At 34.9% G+C, this 18,649-nt stretch overlaps 2 protein-coding genes across 5 annotated transcripts in view; both read right to left on the bottom strand.

Moving 5' to 3' along the window:
- The window catches only part of LOC135683288 (uncharacterized), a 53,011-nt gene extending 51,862 nt beyond the window's left edge, over nucleotides 1-1,149 (bottom strand). For all 4 annotated transcript variants that reach the window (XM_089109414.1, XM_089109415.1, XM_089109416.1 and 1 more), the window contains exon 1: nucleotides 461-1,149. In XM_089109414.1, coding sequence (XP_088965540.1) covers nucleotides 461-536 — 76 coding nt within the window. In that variant the 5' untranslated portion in view covers nucleotides 537-1,149. The remainder of the gene's footprint in view (nucleotides 1-460) is intronic.
- A 4,348-nt stretch (nucleotides 1,150-5,497) lies between these two features.
- Nucleotides 5,498-18,649, bottom strand: LOC148959914 (uncharacterized). The gene is made up of 6 exons (XM_089109419.1): nucleotides 17,053-18,649; nucleotides 10,560-10,925; nucleotides 9,695-9,810; nucleotides 9,175-9,274; nucleotides 8,623-8,754; nucleotides 5,498-8,152 (listed from the first exon to the last, which is right to left on the bottom strand). Exons 1-6 carry the CDS (start codon nucleotides 17,269-17,271, stop codon nucleotides 8,093-8,095), a joined length of 993 nt encoding a protein of 330 aa, XP_088965545.1. The 5' UTR covers nucleotides 17,272-18,649; the 3' UTR covers nucleotides 5,498-8,092.

Genomic DNA, 18,649 nt, shown 5'->3' with positions numbered 1-18,649 from the left:
AAGAAAATCCAATGAAGTGAAAACATGCATGAAATTAGAGAGCATAATGATGATGCAATTTAATCGGTAGGATGTTGGATTTTTTTTTAATATCAAAATAAGAATTAATTAACAAAGTATCTATTCATTCTGATGTTATATAAACATCACTTGGCCATCATTATTACAATGGTGATATATTTGTATTAGTGTTTTTAAAATATTCCAAAGTTTAGAAATTTCTGGGATTTGACGAAAGTCTTGTGATAGGAACGTGATCGTAAATTGTAAAAAAGAAAACAAATATTAAGTAAAATTTGTAAAGTTCTATCATGTCCAGATGCATGTAAGCTTGTAAAAGTGAGTCCGAAAAACTTTTTCTCGATAAAATCTTTCCTATTTCGTATTTCTATCACATCAGCGAAAGTTCTAGCGTGATCGATTCTAGGAACACGTGGATAATAATAATTTTGCCACTTACCTTTTGAAAAGTCAAGCTGCAAGCAAATAATAAATAGAATAAGAAGCATTGTCCTCTGCATACTGCCATGAAACATTCTGCAGTTGAAGGCTAGTTTCAAGTAACAAGCCTCATAAGTAAATTCTAGCTAAGGGCGTTCTGACTGTGTCCTACAATCACGCTGCAGCAATGATCAATGGTGCATCTCTTCAGATCAACACATCCGGAAGTCACACAGATAACAAAAGCACCGATAATCAGATGGCGGAAACTTTTCAGGAATTCAAACTTTGCGTTCAATGAATAAGAATTGGGAACGCCCCGGAGAGACCGGGCAAGTCTTGTCCTCAACTTTGTTTCACAGTTATTCACTAACGTGTGCAAATATTGACATTTTGGCACGGAAATCAGAATTCTTTGCAGATCAGAACTCGGTTAGCATTAAAATTTCAGCTTGCGATAAGAATGACCTAGCCAGGGTCAGTCAAGTAGTGGAAACCCGCCTATGGCCTGCAGAACATTTTTCTGTGTTGCCAGATGCTTGGAATGGTTGGCGGCCAAATATTTTACGCGTGACGGCCAAATTCTGCCAGCTAAACAAAATAAACAAAAAAGCTACATTTTGGCTAAGTCTTTAGAGTAATAGTGTAATCAAAATTGGCTTTGTTTGTTACAAAAGCTCCAACTTGCTTTCAATTTCAATTTTCTGTTATCTTTTACTTTGCTTTTTGCTTCATTATTTGCAATTTTGTGGCTTTCAACATGCGGCTAAAATTCGGCCAACTTTTTCGGCCAAATCAATTTTGGACGGCCAATAGCTTTGAAAAACGGCCAGAATAGAGAAATTTGGCCGTCAAAATGGCAACCCTGGTGTTTTCTCGCATAAAGCCTGTATTTTCTTTCCTTTCAAAATTCTTTGCAAAAACATATCTTGCAACTTTTGAAAAGGTACGATATGTTATAAAAACAAATTTACTTTTCGTGTAAATGTAAGCAAAGCGGAGCGGCACCGAAACAACCTTTGCTATAAGAATGATGGCTGCGTTTTTGTTTGACATGCGCGTGTGCGTGTGTGCGTGTACTTTCAGCAAATATTTCTAAATGCAAATCTAAGCTACTTTTTAGCCATCTGGAAATTGAGAGCTATACGCTCGAAGAAAGATAAATCTGGTCAGTCATTCTTGTTATTAAAAACAGTTTAGAAAAATGCTTTCTAGCTCATTTGCGCCCATTCAGGAATTTCATTTTATGTGATGCTAACCGCGGGAGCGGGGGGCGCCCCCCCTGATAATTCCCTTGCTCTTGGTTTACAAATAATCGCCTTGTTCTTGGTTTCAAGAATATTTGCCCCCCCCCCCCCCCCGAAGCGCTTTAGCCCCCTAAATCTGTAATATACTCTGCGGACCTTGGCTGGTAAAGCCCCGTCTGAAAGAAATCACTGTAGTATCCCTGTTTCGTAATAAAAGACAGTCGAAGGGATTTTTTTTGTTATTTGTGACGTGGCAGATAAAGTTTTTGATAATTTAAAAGCAAATTCACGAAAATAGATCTTCTGGCTTAAGAGGCGAAATTTTCTTTCACCTTCACAGTTGCTGCTTGTACAATGAGCCACTAATATGGTTTGTGGATTAAAGTTAACAAAATATTAAAGTTACGATATGAAAATATTTTTGTTTAGGAAGAGTGGTAAATTCTATTGCGGAAACGAAATAAGAGAGGATGATGATTCAATAATGCTTGAGAGGCTCTATTCAGATCATTGACTTTCAACCAACAGTACCTTTTATGTTAAGGTCTTAAACTCTTTATATCCTGGATAATCAAAGAAGTGACTCCAGCTTCCAAAAGATAATACAACTTGGATCCATAGCAAGTAGGTCAAGTCAGGGGCCAAAGAAAAGTAACAATTATCAAAAAGGGTTCTGAAACAATACAAAATGATAATGCTTTGGACCTTGTATGGCGCCCTAAAAACTTTTTAGCCCCCCCCCCCACATTCCAGAGTCGCGGGCCCTGACCCTGACTCTGGTTAAACATTCCAGCACCAGGCAATACCAGCAGATGAAGATGACTGTTCCCCATTAAATTTAACGCACAAATATTTTTAATTTCGATTCGTTTCGAAGATTAGGCACTATCTTCGACTCAACCGCCAAAGAAAAAAAAATTATGACTGATAAGGTTTTCAATTTCATCTTGTCATATGCTTCGTTCTTATGATTGTAAAATACATCAATAACGTACAAATATATTCTTCAATTAAAAGTGATGCCAATCAAAACTTTCGGTAATAATTCTCTGTTTTTCTAGTCTCTTTTTGCCTGCACAAATATCGGCAGTGGTTTTGTGACGTCACCCTGGCCCGACGGACGGACACGATGGGGCCATTGAACACTAAATACCGGATCAATACTACTTCCTGCCACACCAATACTTTGGAAATTTGCAGTTTAGTTTCCAAATGCGAACATTAAATCATCAATGTTACCTTCACGCTATCTTTCTACAACAATAACTGTTTATAGGCCATTAATCATCCACCCTTGTGTGACTCTTTCATTTGGTATCTTAAGCTATTTCCAGTTAAGCTCCACCAGTTTCCTCCATAAGGCGCCGATAATTTATCATGAAAATTTGACTTTCCAAAGAGAAATATCATTGTTTTCCTCCTGCGATTGTGATACCGTTCTCAATGTTGCTAATACTTTGGAAAACCATCTGTTCTATATGTTACATGCTAAATATTACATGATGAATCAAATATTCAAAAAATTAATGGAAAAGGCAAGGAAAAAGAATTGGAATGAAAACTATAACACTGAAAAAGACGAACTTTGGGGTTAAGGACTGCTTAAAACCAGTGAAAAATAGGAAACATGTCTTTTGAACAAAATAAGGTCGCTTACAATTTCAGGAAAACAGGAAATACACTCATTAGTCCCGTCAGAAAGAATTTTGTATTTGGGAGTGGATGGGACATGGGCGAGCATAAGGTTCCCATTCACAGATAAGGTTCCCCTTCAGTGCTTTTACAGAAAATTACTCTGGGACAATAGCTGCATGGTAAGAAATATAATAGATAATTGCGTTTCAGCTTCACACAAAAGCCAAAAAGGCTAAGGCGAATAATGGCTATGGGTTTTCACCTCTATACACTCGATTTCATCTGCACACCAGCTTTGTTTGGCTACTCATTCCAAGTCTTTTTATATCGACAATAAAATTAACTACAAAAAACAACATAGAATCCAGATACCAACTTTGAAGTCTCCAGCGCGTCAAAAGAAAATTATTATGCAAATATAACGATTGCTTTGTGCAGACATGTCAAGTTCCATTTATTTCGAGGACTGGGCACAAGTACATCGGTCTAAAAATGGCTCAAAAGCTATTTCTGAGTTGGGGGACCATTTCAACCTTTTTAAGCGTATCAAAATTGTATTGGTTTCCCAAGTTTCGTGGCTGTATAGCTAACGGTAAGGAAGTTACCATAGAAACCTCTTCTGAGTACTGGGCACAACAACCCCTTTTTAGAAACAGCACAAGGGGACATTTTCCAGAAAGGGTCTATATCCTAACTTGTCGTGCCTATCAAATTGCGTATTTTCACCAAGTTTCATGCTTTTGTCAAAATTGGCACGATTTTTCTTTTTATCAAACCCACTATTTTTTTCTGTTATGGTCTGAAAGAAACAAACGCAAGAGAAATGGAAGGTTTTAATTGGGAGGCTGTAGCCCCCGCACCTTTTTGCGATTCACATAGAAATTGCACAGATTCGGAAACGCTTGGCATAAAAAGGCTAATTTTCGTCTTCAGATAATTGAACTTGCGTGTTGAAAGATCAGGGTTTAAACGACTGACTTTCAGATCTGCTTGGTATTTTATACAAGGCTATATTAGTATTTTGTGATTAAACAAAAATTGAGAGACGAAGGTGAGATGAGGAAAAAATCTTGAGAGTCTTGATGTTTCCAAGTCCGAAAATACATAAATACATAAATTTCAATATAACTATATGTAAAAATATAGTTGCCTGATGACCACATGAAACTCGGAGTTGCAACTGAGGCCCCGTCTACACGAGTACGTTTTCAAATGAAAACGCAATTTTATTTTTGCGTTTTAGCTTACTTTCTACATTAAAACGGAAAATCTGTAAATGAAAACACAACTTTTTGAAAACGCTTTCCAGAGTGGAATTATTTGAAAACGCAACTTTTTGAAAACGCATCGTTACCTTCTAGACGGCCGAAAACGCAAGTTTTTAAAAACGATTCAACAAAAACTCAGCAAAAACATGCGCTTGCGCAGATTTTTGCGTTTTCATGTAGACGGAATGGACAACGTGAAAACGTGCGTGTAGACGGAACAGCTTTTATCCGTTTTCATCAAAATGAAAACGCATTTTTTTTAAAACGTATTCGGGTAAACGGGGCCTGAGAACCGTTTTGTCCTATACAAAAAATCGTGCGCAGCAGCAGCTTTGTCTACACGGCCTCGAGCACAATAGATAGAGCGGCCAAGACCTTTAGTACGAAGATCTACATTTAAAATAAATATGGTGTACGCCAAATTCAACTACAAGAGGCACGTAAGCCGCCGGAACGTGTTGTTTGAGACCGAAAGACTTCTGTTCAACGACCTTTTAAAAATTGGAAAAATTCTACTTGAACTTTAAACGATTTTGATGGGTGCGAAGTCTTCAGGGCTTCAACACACCAACACAAAGTAAAGTGTCAGAATCCAAGTATAACAGATTAGCATACGCTGAGGCTTTGGTTATTGGTCTTGGGTAACTAACAGTGTGTCCAAATGGCATGGAATGCTCTAACTACGATAATGACCATTTCGTATCAAATGTAAGAACAATTCTAAAAACCCTGCAATCTTATGTATGAACTAAGTAAATGGGAAAAATTAGCTTGAATTCTAGAAACTTTAAGCTAAATAAATAATGATCCGAGACAAAGGTTATCTTGCAAAACGATTCAAGGACGTTTTGTTGCATTGGATTTCAAAAGATGGCCTCGCCTATACAGAAATAACAAGCTCACCTCAAAGCATCATTTCAAAAATTTTAATTGAAGCTAACATTTGAATTTCATTACAAGAAGCACCAAACAATTCACGATAACGATAAGATTTCTAAAAAATTAAGGAAATCACTCAAGCCAGTAGAGCTTTCTAATTTTGCAAAAATATGTTATGCCCTTACTAGAGAATCCTTCAGTTGGTTATTCAGACTGGATACCTAGGGCTATTGGTGCTTAAAAGGCACTAAAGTATTATCGATATCAAACTAGTGCCCAGACTCTTTAGTTATCTTGTATGCATGTAGTGAGTTGATTTAGATTTGTTGTTGATGCGTTCCGTTCGACAAGATGTATCTTTGCATCCTGTTTAAACGGGCACAACAACAAACATAATACGCTGATAATACGCAGCGCATTTTAAATGTACGAGGGAAGCATCGTTTGTATTTTTCACTAAATTGGCAATAGACCTGTTGTTTCAGCGTTAATAAAATAGAATTTATCTAGGGGTAAGAACCCATACCGTTTATTTGTTAAAAAGACCCTTGACAATCTCCATGAGAATTAAAGGCAATCTGTCACGACGTTGATTGATTATAAGAACAAAGGGATTTTTTATTGTTTCCAGTCCCCCTTTAATTTATCGCATTGTAAAAAATATGGCGGAGCGCTGGAATTGTGTTTAGGCTATTGTTTCAGCTATTGTTCTCGTTAACCAATCCACAACGAGACAGATTGCCTTTAGCATTATCCATTTACAAATTCCGTTTTCTCGTCCAAAGAGAGCTTCTAGTTAGGTTTTAGTTACATACATAGTGGTGCGTGCATAGGGCAGTAAACAGCTAATAAACTGCTTCAGTTTGCTTATTTTCTCACGAAATATATATGATAATTGACAGTTTGAATACTGTAATCTCGGTACACGAAGCGCCCACATTAACTTAAACGTTGACAACTATTTAGGCTTACATGTATCGGATAAATACAGATTTGTAAATCATAAATACGATACAATAATATCTTTCGCACTGATAAACGGGTGCTATAGAACGTGGCAAATCATGCGGCATGGGTTGAAGGCCTAGATTTCGATAGCGGCTGCTTTCATCTTTGGCCTTTCACACAATTTACAAAAAGGATGGGTGATACAAATGTAATGCAATCATCAACGTGGGATGATATCGCGACAGTTTTGCGAATACCTGCACCTTATAAAAGACTAAACTGAATATCGCTTAAGAAAGGAATTTGTAACTTTCTGCAGTGCTTCCTATGTCCCTGAAACAGCAAAAGATCTCTATGTATCGTCACATATTTTTCTGTTTCGGCAAGGGAGAGGAGAGGGATGCGTTCTGTGAAAGAATTGTGAAATTCACAAGAAATTCACCGTATGAGTCAGAGGAAGAAATCGAGTTAAGCTAACCAGACAGATTTCCTTAAAAAGTGTTCAACATCTGCACTTATCCGGAATATCACTCGGACCTAAGGCTTTGAAGATAAATTTTGTCCACATAACGGATACTTTTTGGAATTTCTCTAATCTGAAAAGGATACCGTCCGCTTTTAAGCTTATAAAGATACATTTTTGAGAATCCAATAAAGCAAGAAACTGAAAATCGACTTTGGCAAGGATAAAAATCGCAAAATCTTTAATATGCCGAAGGAAGGTGGTTACAACGCAGTTTTAAGATTTCATTGTGATAATTCTTTTGAAGGAGTGATTGATACCAAATGAACGTAGGCAGTTGAACGCAACAAACTAAATCTACTTTGAATCTCAGTTTATTTTGTATAAATGCCTACGAAACAAAGAAATAAAGATTAGGTCCATGCGTGATTCTAACTGAACTGCAGCGTCATAAGTATCAAAATTTATTATCCCTGCACGTCCTATGAAAGAACTGGATCTGAGATTGTGCCAGTGACCATAATTCGTTAAAATGCTTCGCCAAGAAAAGCTAGACAAAGTTAGAACCGTTTCTGAGCTCCTTTGAGAATTAGATTCAAATTTTGTGATTCTTTGAGTTTCGAGAAGAAAATAACATGGATGGTACGAAAAGCTTGTTATGGTGACTAAGTTTTTTTTCTAGCTGTCCCTTTTCAGGTTGCTAGCTTTACTTTACCAAAAAGTAGGATGGCGAAAACTGCATGCACACAGGCAAACAAGGCATTGTCATATGCTCTGTGAAAATAATCTGGGATATTAGGGTCTTAAAACAACTTGGGGATCGCATACCTGCAAATATGGTTCTGCTAGGGGTAAATCGTTTTCAAACTCCTTGGATGTCATATTCTCTCTAGGCAGAACTTATACCTGTCTGTTCCAAAGATAATGCAGCCAGTAAAAGCGCCATAAAACGATTGGTAGTAAATATAGGTGCAATCTCATACTTATCGTCAAACGCAGTGAATAATTTATTGACTAATATTACAATATTATCCGGTATAATATAATCATTATGATTTTCGACCATTAAAAATACTGAAAATAAACAGGCTTATTTCGAAATATATATAACTATAAATAATAAATATAAACGTATGGTTGTGCATTGATTGTAAACTGTCGTTATTTTATTATTGAAATATATATAATACTTATAATAACTGAGATGGTGATCACCTGGAAGTCCTTTTGTTTTCACTTTTTACTTTGTTCCATATAACTAGGAGTTCCTCCTGCAAAAGATGATTATTTATCACTAACTGTAAATAGAAGAAATTATAATAATAACTAACATGGATTATGGTCGTTCAATCTGGAGACTTTGTCAACGAATTTTTAAAAAAGAAAATATTTTGCTTTGTAAACTTAGCAACTCTTTGAATCCATAACCAAATCTAAAAAATATTTAAAGCATCTCTTAATCCTGACAACAGAATTACACAGAATCTTCGCGGGCGGCCATATTGGCTAGGCCTAATCAAAGTTGGCTGCTTCCATGGAAACCACGTTCCAGAGACGCAGAAGTAATGGCACATTAACTGGATCTAGTGCTTGATGAAGGTATACATAAGTAATGAACTTCGACGTTTTGTTACATCATAGCCACACTCAAAGCTCAGTAAATTGGATTATTTGCGAAGCTTCAATAGCACTTTTAAACCTCAGCAGAAGAGAAGATATGTAATTTCATAAAACTAATTACCTGCTGCAAAATTTGTTTCTCCATTTTTAAAGAAATTTTCATCAGCTCATTGAAAGATACTTCTTTATGCTTTAATTGGTCATGTAGCTCTCTACACTTCTTCTCGTACAAGGCACATTTTTGACATTCACCCTATAGAGATCAATATTCAAATAATACTGGCCAAAGGAATGACAAAGAGAGGTACTCTTACCCGTAAATCGTTTTATAAAAGAGAACAAACAGCTCTTTGACAATGTGAATGTAACATCAGCTTAACATATAACTTTTTGTTTCTTAGCGTAATTACTCCCCTTTGTACATAATTTGCTACTGATAGTTTGAATTAAGAAAATTGCATTATTGACATTGCAGTTTTATAGATTATTCTTAATAAGTTTCATTTCAAATTTTATAGTTTTCTGTAGTCTTCTACATAGAGTTTTCTACATGTTATAAGTTAGGAACCATCTTGGCCTAGATACTTGTAATTATATGAAATGAAATCTAATCAAATAATATGATTAGAAAACATAAAGGAGTACAAAAGGAAACTGTCACGTGATGTCTTACTTTGGATTTTAGATTTCTCAAAGCTGCCTTCACAGTTTCAGCTTCATCAGATACCCTTTTAAGTTCTTTCAGCAATTCTTCAATTTGTTGTTGCCGCTCTCTGTAAAATGATAAATTCATGATTAACTTGGACCAGAATAATTAAACCACTTTAGGACAATAAAAACAATGCTGGATGTAAGTTTCAATAGAACTTTGATGTCATCGCAAACTCCAAGATTCAACCAAACAGAAGGCCTAATAATTTATTGGTTTTGCAAAATTCAGGTTCAATAATAAATGAAAACGAAGTTTATTAATTGATTCGATTAACCAAAAATCAAAAGAAAGCTTCTCTACGTAAGACAGAAAACAGTAGACTTATACTCTAATATAAAAAATTTGATGATGACTGCAATCCCATTAATAACACAATCCCAATTAAAAAAATTCATAATGGAGAAAGATTGATTGTGGGACGATTCTGACATTAAAGACACTTTAGTTTGCGAAGGGAGAAATTTTTGTTTTAATCACTTACTGAGAGCTGCCTGTTAAGGCCTCTGCAATTTGTTTTTTCATCATCTTTAAGCGATCATCCTTAGCCAGGATCTGTTTCTCGTAGTCATCTTTAAGTTCAGCAATCTTCTTGCCAAACTATAAAGAACAGAAGCACATGATCTCAAAACTGCTAAAATCTCACACGGCTACAAATGCAATGCGTTCTTAATTGTTGATCCATACAAACTCTTGTTGATAGCAAACCTATCTGTCTTTTAAGACACACAATAATTTCACTAGCCACTAGGCATACTTAATGACAATAAAACATTTTCTTTCTGATTAGCAGTCCTCCTAAATTTCACGTACCCATTTGCTCTACGGTGTAATCTGGAAGCTTGCAGCAACTTAAAATTTCTCTTCCAAATCTTAAGAAAATCATGCAAAACGTGTTATTTTAAAAAAAGGTTAGTCAAAAGTGTGCGGAAAGAAGCTTGTCACTTCTACAAATCGTGAAAGCCTATCATAAAACTCAACTTGCTACAAAATACCGTCGCAGGAGATGAACCTTAGTTAAAGCAATATAATGCTATTTGTTGAAGGATCCACAGCGGTAAACCGAAATGGTTACAATTCTTCATTATATTGGCCTATTACTACTTAAAAAAATAGACACAAAAATTAGAAATCAGTCGTGTAAATTAGACACAGAACACAGAAAGAAGCCCAGGAAATTATGCTGTCAAGTCAACGAGCTTCTAACACAGTTCTTTAGATCTGAAATGTCACATACTTACGAGATCATAGAAAAACTTCAAAATACAAGTTAATTTAGGAAACAAAGAGAACAGTGCAGGCTCTTGATCATTTCAAAAATCAGTTTGTTATATGAAATAATCTCTTACCTCCTTCAACATAGCCTCTTTTTCGCTTTTATAAATACCCTCTTGCTCTTTCAGCCTCTCCTCGTTCTCTTTCATCATAACTTCAATCTTATTCTCCATACTCTTCACGTGCTCCTCAAATTCTCGCTTTGATTTTTCAAGCTCAGCCTCTTTCAAAACCATTGCCTCTTTCAGGAAGTCGATTTCCTTTTTACATTTGTTGTGGTTGCCTAGCTTTTCTTTCGCAGCTTGCAAATCTTTTCTGAAATCATTTTCAAGCGCCTCGATTCTCGATTCGAGGGAATGTATCGAGTCCGTTTTAAATTTTAGCTCCGAACGAGCTTCTTCTAAAGATCTTTGAGAGTTCGTAAATTTTGATCTCCATTTCTGTAATAAAACGAACAAGAAACACTTAAATTATTTTCATTCTTTAATAACTAGAAAACTTATGCTAGAACATTATAACTCTTTCTTGTAATTTCATTAAGATCTTTCAAGATATTTTTCACTTCTCACTGCAAATAAATCGGAAAGTCAATCAGAGATTCGAGGATTCAGGATTCGAGGCATACATAATATAATATGAAAAAACCATGGGACACTTATAATCGTGCAAAATCAATTCAATCTTTTTCGGATTGACTAAGATATGACTTATTCAATAGCTGAACTTTCACAGAGGATTGCCGTTGTCTTATAAATTATAGATCTAAGAATATATTATAGAGATTTGAAAAGGATATGAGCCTGTGATTCAGCTATGTTTCACATCTTTTGATTACATAATACAAAATGAAACCTCTTAATATAGATAGTAATGACCCTATCAATGAAAGATTCTGTTGTGAAAAGTTGGAGAAGAATGTAATATGGAAATAGAATATTAAAAAATTCTTTAAAACGTAAACACTGGGTCATAGATACAGTGGGAAAATAACCTAAATTCTGGAGAAACATGAGAAGAGCATACTTCTTTTTATAGAATCATTGGCTTACAAACAATTTTTTTGGTACCAAATTTTAAAATGGCTTTGATAAAATACTAGCGTTTTTAAAAACCATCTTTTAATTGTGTTATTCAAAAATAATGCAATTATTTTCAAGCAATTGCTCCTTTATAAATGCTGCTGAAAAATCGACGTCTTTCAAAGAGATTTCCAGTTCAAATGAAACATTGGTAAATTGTACATACCCTTACTGTAAAAAACGAGACCTTGTGAAATTGCTAACGAATATTCCCTTTACCAGAAGGGGCTCTGTTTCCTTAACCGTAATTTTTAACCATGCTTGATCAATGCATAAACAAGGCGTGAATGACTAAATCATTTAAAAAGTGACATTCATGGGCCATACAAAGTTGGGGACATAACTGGTGGTAGGCTTGAAGATCATATGAATTTGAGGCTAAAAGTTCAAGGGCAGAGCTATAAGCATATGTTACTGCTGCTGGAGCAAAATCATCAAAACTAAGTATCAACTGTGACAAAGCGTGTATTCCTTGACGTTTTCACGTGTCTTTCCTTGACATTTTCATTAGCTTGGCTCTCCCTTTCTCTCTGGCTAGTGAACATAGAGCCCAGACCAGGTGGTAAATCAGCAATGGCACAAGAAGGCTAATTAAACTTAGAACAATTTACAACCTTTTTTGAGGGAGCTCATTGTACCTGGCTTTTATTGTCCTAGCCATCGAACAATTATTTTTTTGCTCGTGAAAACGTAAGCTCTTTGGCAAGAAACCATGCTTTTTCCGCGAATGCTACGTAAAGTAACAAACTGCAAAAAATTATCTCTGTGCCAACAATTTTGGCCAGGATTGTAGATGCTTAAGGTGAAATGAGCCTCAATGCAAAAAAAATAAAACATCGAATAATGAAGCTGGCTTTTGGGTCCTATTTCAACTTGCCTTTTATTTGACGTATTCTCCATGGAAGAAGGGGGTACGTAAAGTAAAAGATAAGTTTCAATCTTATAATATTCATCAAAGTATTTTGTATAGAAATGCTCTGAAGTGATTTCAAAAACCTTCACACTCTCCGCAGTTAGATTAATTTCGTTTTTTAGCCACTTGTTATTCCTGTGTAATTCTAACACCTCGCAGCGCTATAATGATTCTCAATGACTAATAAATGACGCAAATTTTCACTGAAATAACAACGGCCTTTTTACTTTTCATCCCCACAAGATACATCTGATAATTATCCAAATGAAGCTTTGAACTAAAACTGGGAAAATGTTTACAAAGGAGTGTCTAGCGAACATGGGAAAATCTAGGCTCATCTAGGCAAAACTAGGATGAGACATAAGCCGAGAAAATAGGTTGATATGATCTCATTTTCTTGGAAACTTTACGGAATCAACATGAATGACCATATATTTTGTACTTTTTCCAATATAATATCTCTACCTCTACAACAGTATCAATAATTTGGCAAATTTTACACCAACTACATCAAAATTTATAACGTCACTTTGTGGTGAACAATAATACATATAATTTAATCTCGCTATTTCGAGCCCCTCATTACGAACCTCTCGCTATTACGGACTAAAAGTCTTGTACCTTGAAATGTTCCCTGCATAACGAAGTCACGTAAAACGACCTCCAGCTATTACGAACTTTCTTCTTCGTCCATACAGAATTCGTAATAGCGAGATTCCATAATATAAGTCACTTTGTAGTAAACGCCCCAATTGGAAGCCGGGGTATTGCTGAATTCGACCTTAAATTAACATACTAAGGGTGCAAAGACATTGGGCAGTATTGTAGGTGCTAACTGGCAATAGGTCCTAACTTTGACTAGGGGAAAACCAGTAACCGATGTAACTTTTGTAAGAAAATGGCAATCGGATATTTAATCTTTTTAATCAGGAGGCGAGATTATATCTCTGACATAACATATTGGATTATTTTAGTCTTGTCTTATATAATGCCTCGTACAGTGCTATACCTAGTGGCAGTCAATTTAAATTTTGAGATACAATTATCTTCATTTTCTGAAAATTTATGACCCTCCTTCCCGCACAGCTGCATAAACAAATCAAACAAAATTTACTGCATGCAGTAAAATGTGATTTGTTTATTACTCCTCCATAACATATAATTTTTTTCCATGGCCATCCGCATGTTTTTCCATTTGTAAAATATTTTAATATGGGTATAGTTTGACAAAATTCTCGTGGAAAATGCATTGCAGATGGCCATAGTCAATAATTAACACGACAATATGACATTGTCCTTCCAAATCAATTTATTTAGCCCTTTAAATCACTCACCAACAAACAGACCATTTTATCTGTAGGAAATTTGGGGAACAGAAAAATGTATGGTGTGTGAGACTTTCTAAAAGTATAATCAGTTCTTGGCAGTGCTTCTTCAAAACTCTTAGGCGTTGTTTCCAGTGTGTGTATGTTTCATAAGCGATACATACAAACGGAAGCTCAAAGGATTATGCTAATAAAATCCTTTTAACGTGATTACATAGGTCTGGAATTTAATACAGTTGCTTTTACGATTACGGCAAACTATAAAACTCTAAGGAAACTTTAATCTCCGAAATTAAATTTGAAGATGGTAATCATGCTTGGAGAAGAAAAGCTTCTTGATTAGGTAACCAAAAAGGAATGTGGTTGGCAAAAGAAAGCATTCATCTTTTAATCTTGTTAACAGAAATGTGCCTGGACTTGATAATATCACAGGATACCTTAAACAATTACAAGATTTATTTGCGATTAAGCAAAGTTATGTTGTGCTACAGGCAGTAGCAATGTTACACAAATCAACAAAAGAATAAATGGGTTTATTTGCTTTTCTTCAGACAGAGTCTTTCAGGCTGATTTTCTTGATCTCAATTTGACCACAAGCAATAGATACCTACATAAATGTCTGTTGATGAAAACAGAACCAATTTATCTGCTCTTCCCTTTTCCAATCCGGTAACAACTAAGATCTATCCAACAAAGCAAACCAAAAATCCTTGTGTAAACACAACAAAACAAATCCAAAATCCAGGAATTTCAGCTATCTGGCATTTGCACAAAGAAATCAGGGGTATTGGAACAACAACACTGAGAGTATATACATCTAGATTTTATTCTTTGAAACAAGAGAAAAATATGACGAATAATGGTGGCTTAAATAAAAAGAGCAAAAATCTAGCATGCAGTAATTAACTAGGCTGACAAGCAAAGCGAAAATGGTTAGCTCAACTTGGAATTTAAACTTAAAAATAGATCAAAAGGGGAAAGTAAAAGATAAAGAGATGTACATTTACAATCACACATATTGACATACCCCTCTAGCAACTTTATACAACAAGCTTGCATTTATAAGAGATAACTAAGGGAAATGTTTTCTACAAGCATGATATCTCATTTATTGGTATTTTTGGGATGAAAAGTACAGATGATAACTAGTTTCATTAAACAGAAAATTCTTACTGGTTCAATCTGCAAGTTCTCAAATTTCTTTAAAATACAACCAGGTAATCTGGAGACTTACAAAATACCTTGTTCATTGTGCAGTGACACTCAATTTTCTTCCAAAGAAACAGTAATTTAACAGGTCACTCAAAAACCAGATGTTCAAAAGCCTGTACTTTTGAAAAATGGAAAAATACAGCCTCATATCTAAAACCACTGAGGTTCTCAAGGTTTGTAAGCAGGTGTATAACTACCCATAAATATTACACTAATTATGATATTTTCTCTGTTACATAATATTTTCCACCACTCTCTCCATAATTTGATAATCCTTCAAAAGCAAAAAATTGTCTCTGTAGTCACACTCATTAATAAATGTAGCAGACTTTTATTTGATGGTCAATCTACAAATCTTAAATGCTCTTGCAAACTAAGATTGGTATCAATAACCTTAAAAGTGGTTACCTTTATTCACTCAATGAGCTAAAATCGAAAACCTCAAGAATTTGAAAGAGGTTTTTATCTGGATGTAGCATTTCAATTTTAGCTGTTTTGCAAACTTTGATACTTGACTATAAGCAGAAAGTGGTAATGTACTTTTCTTAGGACCAGATACAAGTATGGCATCCAAAAAACAAGGACAAAGATAAAAGCATAAAAAACCGAAAACATGGATCAATCTGATGAGCCTTAGGAATCTAAAATTTGAAAATAGAATAGAAAAATGGAAACACACCATTCAAAGCACATTTTTTTGACACTCCCCAGAGGATGAACATCAGATGATAATTAAAATGACTTTATCGTGAAATATTTACTTCCATACAAATAATCAGAAAAGGATCCCAGGTTTTTAAAACCTATATAAGTCTTTTTTATAAATGCCAAGCTTGCATCAATTATTGAAAAAACAATACCAACTCTAAGAAAAATGATAATTTTTTGGGCAGAAAATCCTTGTTTGCAAAAATGCATCTGTTCTGCAGACACCAGTATAAGGGTGGGACTGGGGGAGGGGCTGGCCATACACTATGTGAAAAGGTGAAAATAAAAAAAGGTTTGTTCAATTCAATGATAATGATTCTTAGCTACACTATGAGAAATTAGTACTTTCATTTCAACATACAAAAAATGTAGCATAAAAACATTTTGCTTAGGAAAATTTATGCTAAACCTCTTGTTAATAACCAGAAAAACATAAAAACTATTACAAAACAACACACAGTGGAGCCTCTATGTAATGAACACCTTTTGGAGCACTGCAATTGTCTGTCATTTAGAGATGTCAGTTGCATAGAGGTTCCATTATAGGCATTTTGACCATTTGGGACAACAACGTCACTAGGATGTTGAGCAGTGCCAGTTGAATAAAGTGATTGAAAAAATGCCTAAGTCATTGCTATTTTAAACAAAAAACCTACATGCAAAATATTTGCAAATTAGAGAATGGAAATTGAATAATTACATCAATAGGTGAAAAATTAAATTCTTTTCGTGTACAAGATTAGTATCCTTGTCTACTAGTTTGATCAAGACCTCTATAGCATAACTTTGAATAAATGTGGTTAATTCAAAATTTAAAATAACAGCTTGAAATTTCATTCAATTGCTCTTATCTTTAAAATGGAAGCTTCGTGACACTATGAATGAAAATGGTTTTACTTGTCTGGGTCAGTTTGTCTGGGTCAAAATGTAACAAAACAAGCAATTGTTTGATCTTTGGTCCTTTTCAAGTTCTACATTTTACTTACAGTTAACTGTTTAATAACTAATGGGCATTAAATTCAGTATTATTCAACTAAACAACGAAAAATTACAACGCCTTAGTAAAAGCTTCAAGACTATTGACTTTGTTATTCCCTTAAAATCTTTTAATTTCGAAACAAAGACGGTATGGCGTCACAGGCGATTTCATTTCTGTTGAAAGCAAATATGTCCTCTAACACTGCACGCTGCACACTGCACAGTCAACTAAATTAACTTTCATAAAGAAACTCCACAATATTATGTCAGAGAGAAAAAATGTAACGATGTTGGGCATAAATATTTTATCTGAAACGATGGACCCACTCAAGGGAAATAACAAAGATCTTACCTCAATCTCCTTGAGCAAATGATCAGTGTTGTCTCTTTTCTCGTTCTGTTTTCTTCTGCTCAAGGAGCCAGCGGACACTTGGGAAGGGGAAAGATCAAGTCCCTGCCCTTTTACCGTTTCTGTGAGAAACTTTTCTCTGTCATGATGAATACTAGGAAGTGTTCCTTTAATTGTCATTTTTGATATAGATGGTCGAAGATCTGTCTTTATTCTCGACATCTTCTTAAAAACCAGGCATATCCTTATAAGTAATGAGTGGTATATGGTTCAAAAAGGTTCCTCCTTTTAAAAAAGGTCCTTTTAAAAACGTTGCCGTTGATTTGAATCATATACAATGAATAAACAGCTGGTTGCAACTTAAATTGACTTTACTTCTATTGATGTGCAGTTTCTACCTCTTTCGAAACTCTCCTGCTCACAATGTTGTTTGAAGTTGTTGTTTGTCTTTCTCTCCTTTGCAAATACGATACCAATGCAAAACAAAACAGCTCACTTTCCTCAATCATAGCTATAACAACCGGTGAGTTATCTTCTTTCTTTCGCACATTTATGGCCGTTCCAGTTTTGATCTTTCCCCGTTTTGTCTCTATGACAAGAAAGTTGTCCTTGGAGAAAATCTCTTTTCGGACAAAAACCAAACCGAGACTGACGGCGTTATGGCAACCACCGAAGCAAATGCTACTGTGATTGCTATGCCACAAAACTGAAGGCTTTCCGAGTTGTGAAAAAAAGATAGAGAGAGTGGGTGAATGGTAAGGATCCGGGCCAGCCAAACTTTTCCAGCCAATTTTTATCATAGAAATAAGAAAAGAGGTTTACAAAAGTGTTCACAATGTTACAATTGTTCATAAAAAAATACATTCAGGTCAAATTTTGATTACTTCCGCAACTGTATTATACAAAAAGACCTTGAGGCTTTACTCATATAATGGATACTGTAGGCTGTGTATCTTTTCTTTAAATCAGAATTTTCACTTTTATATACTACTTTTTATGGATTTATTTTTTGATAGATTGTATTGTATGTAAACAATTAGCAGGAATGCTAAATACAGTATACTTACGTGCAAAAAGTGTTGGGAAAAACTTCGAAATTTCAAAGTTTTTTTTGTGCAACGAATTTGGAAAAACTTTTTAAAATCTTTCTCAATAAAAATGTACGGCAGCTACTACCAGGAAATTTTTGCAAGACATAGCTGATATTTCGAAGCCTTTTATGTACGCCAAAAATTAAGTATCATCAACCAAAAAACTTCCATTGACCGTGAGACGTAAACATGGGAGTTCTTAAAAATCAAAAACTGAGTTATTACACTCTTCTTACCAAAGTATTTTTAATGAAATGTGTCAATAATTTTTTGAGTACCCCGTCATAAAAGAAATAAGACGTTATTATATTGCAAAACTTGTACACTTTTCATCTTTTATCATTTTTTGTTGAAATAAAAAACCTTTACGCTACAAGCTTTAAGCAAATCAAATCGACAAAGAAAATGCAAAGTCAGGTGACTAGGACTCTGTTCGAATGAGCCAAGAAAACATAGTAATTTTTTACGAACTTGTTCTTGAGACACAATTTTTCCAGAGAAATCCAAAG

This window comes from Rhopilema esculentum, chromosome 7 (assembly GCF_057945365.1).
Source record: "Rhopilema esculentum isolate cy_ngs chromosome 7, ASM5794536v1, whole genome shotgun sequence".
NCBI lineage: Eukaryota > Metazoa > Cnidaria > Scyphozoa > Rhizostomeae > Rhizostomatidae > Rhopilema > Rhopilema esculentum.
Note: the sequence above shows the minus strand (reverse complement) of the source record. Positions and strands in the feature narration are given on the sequence as shown.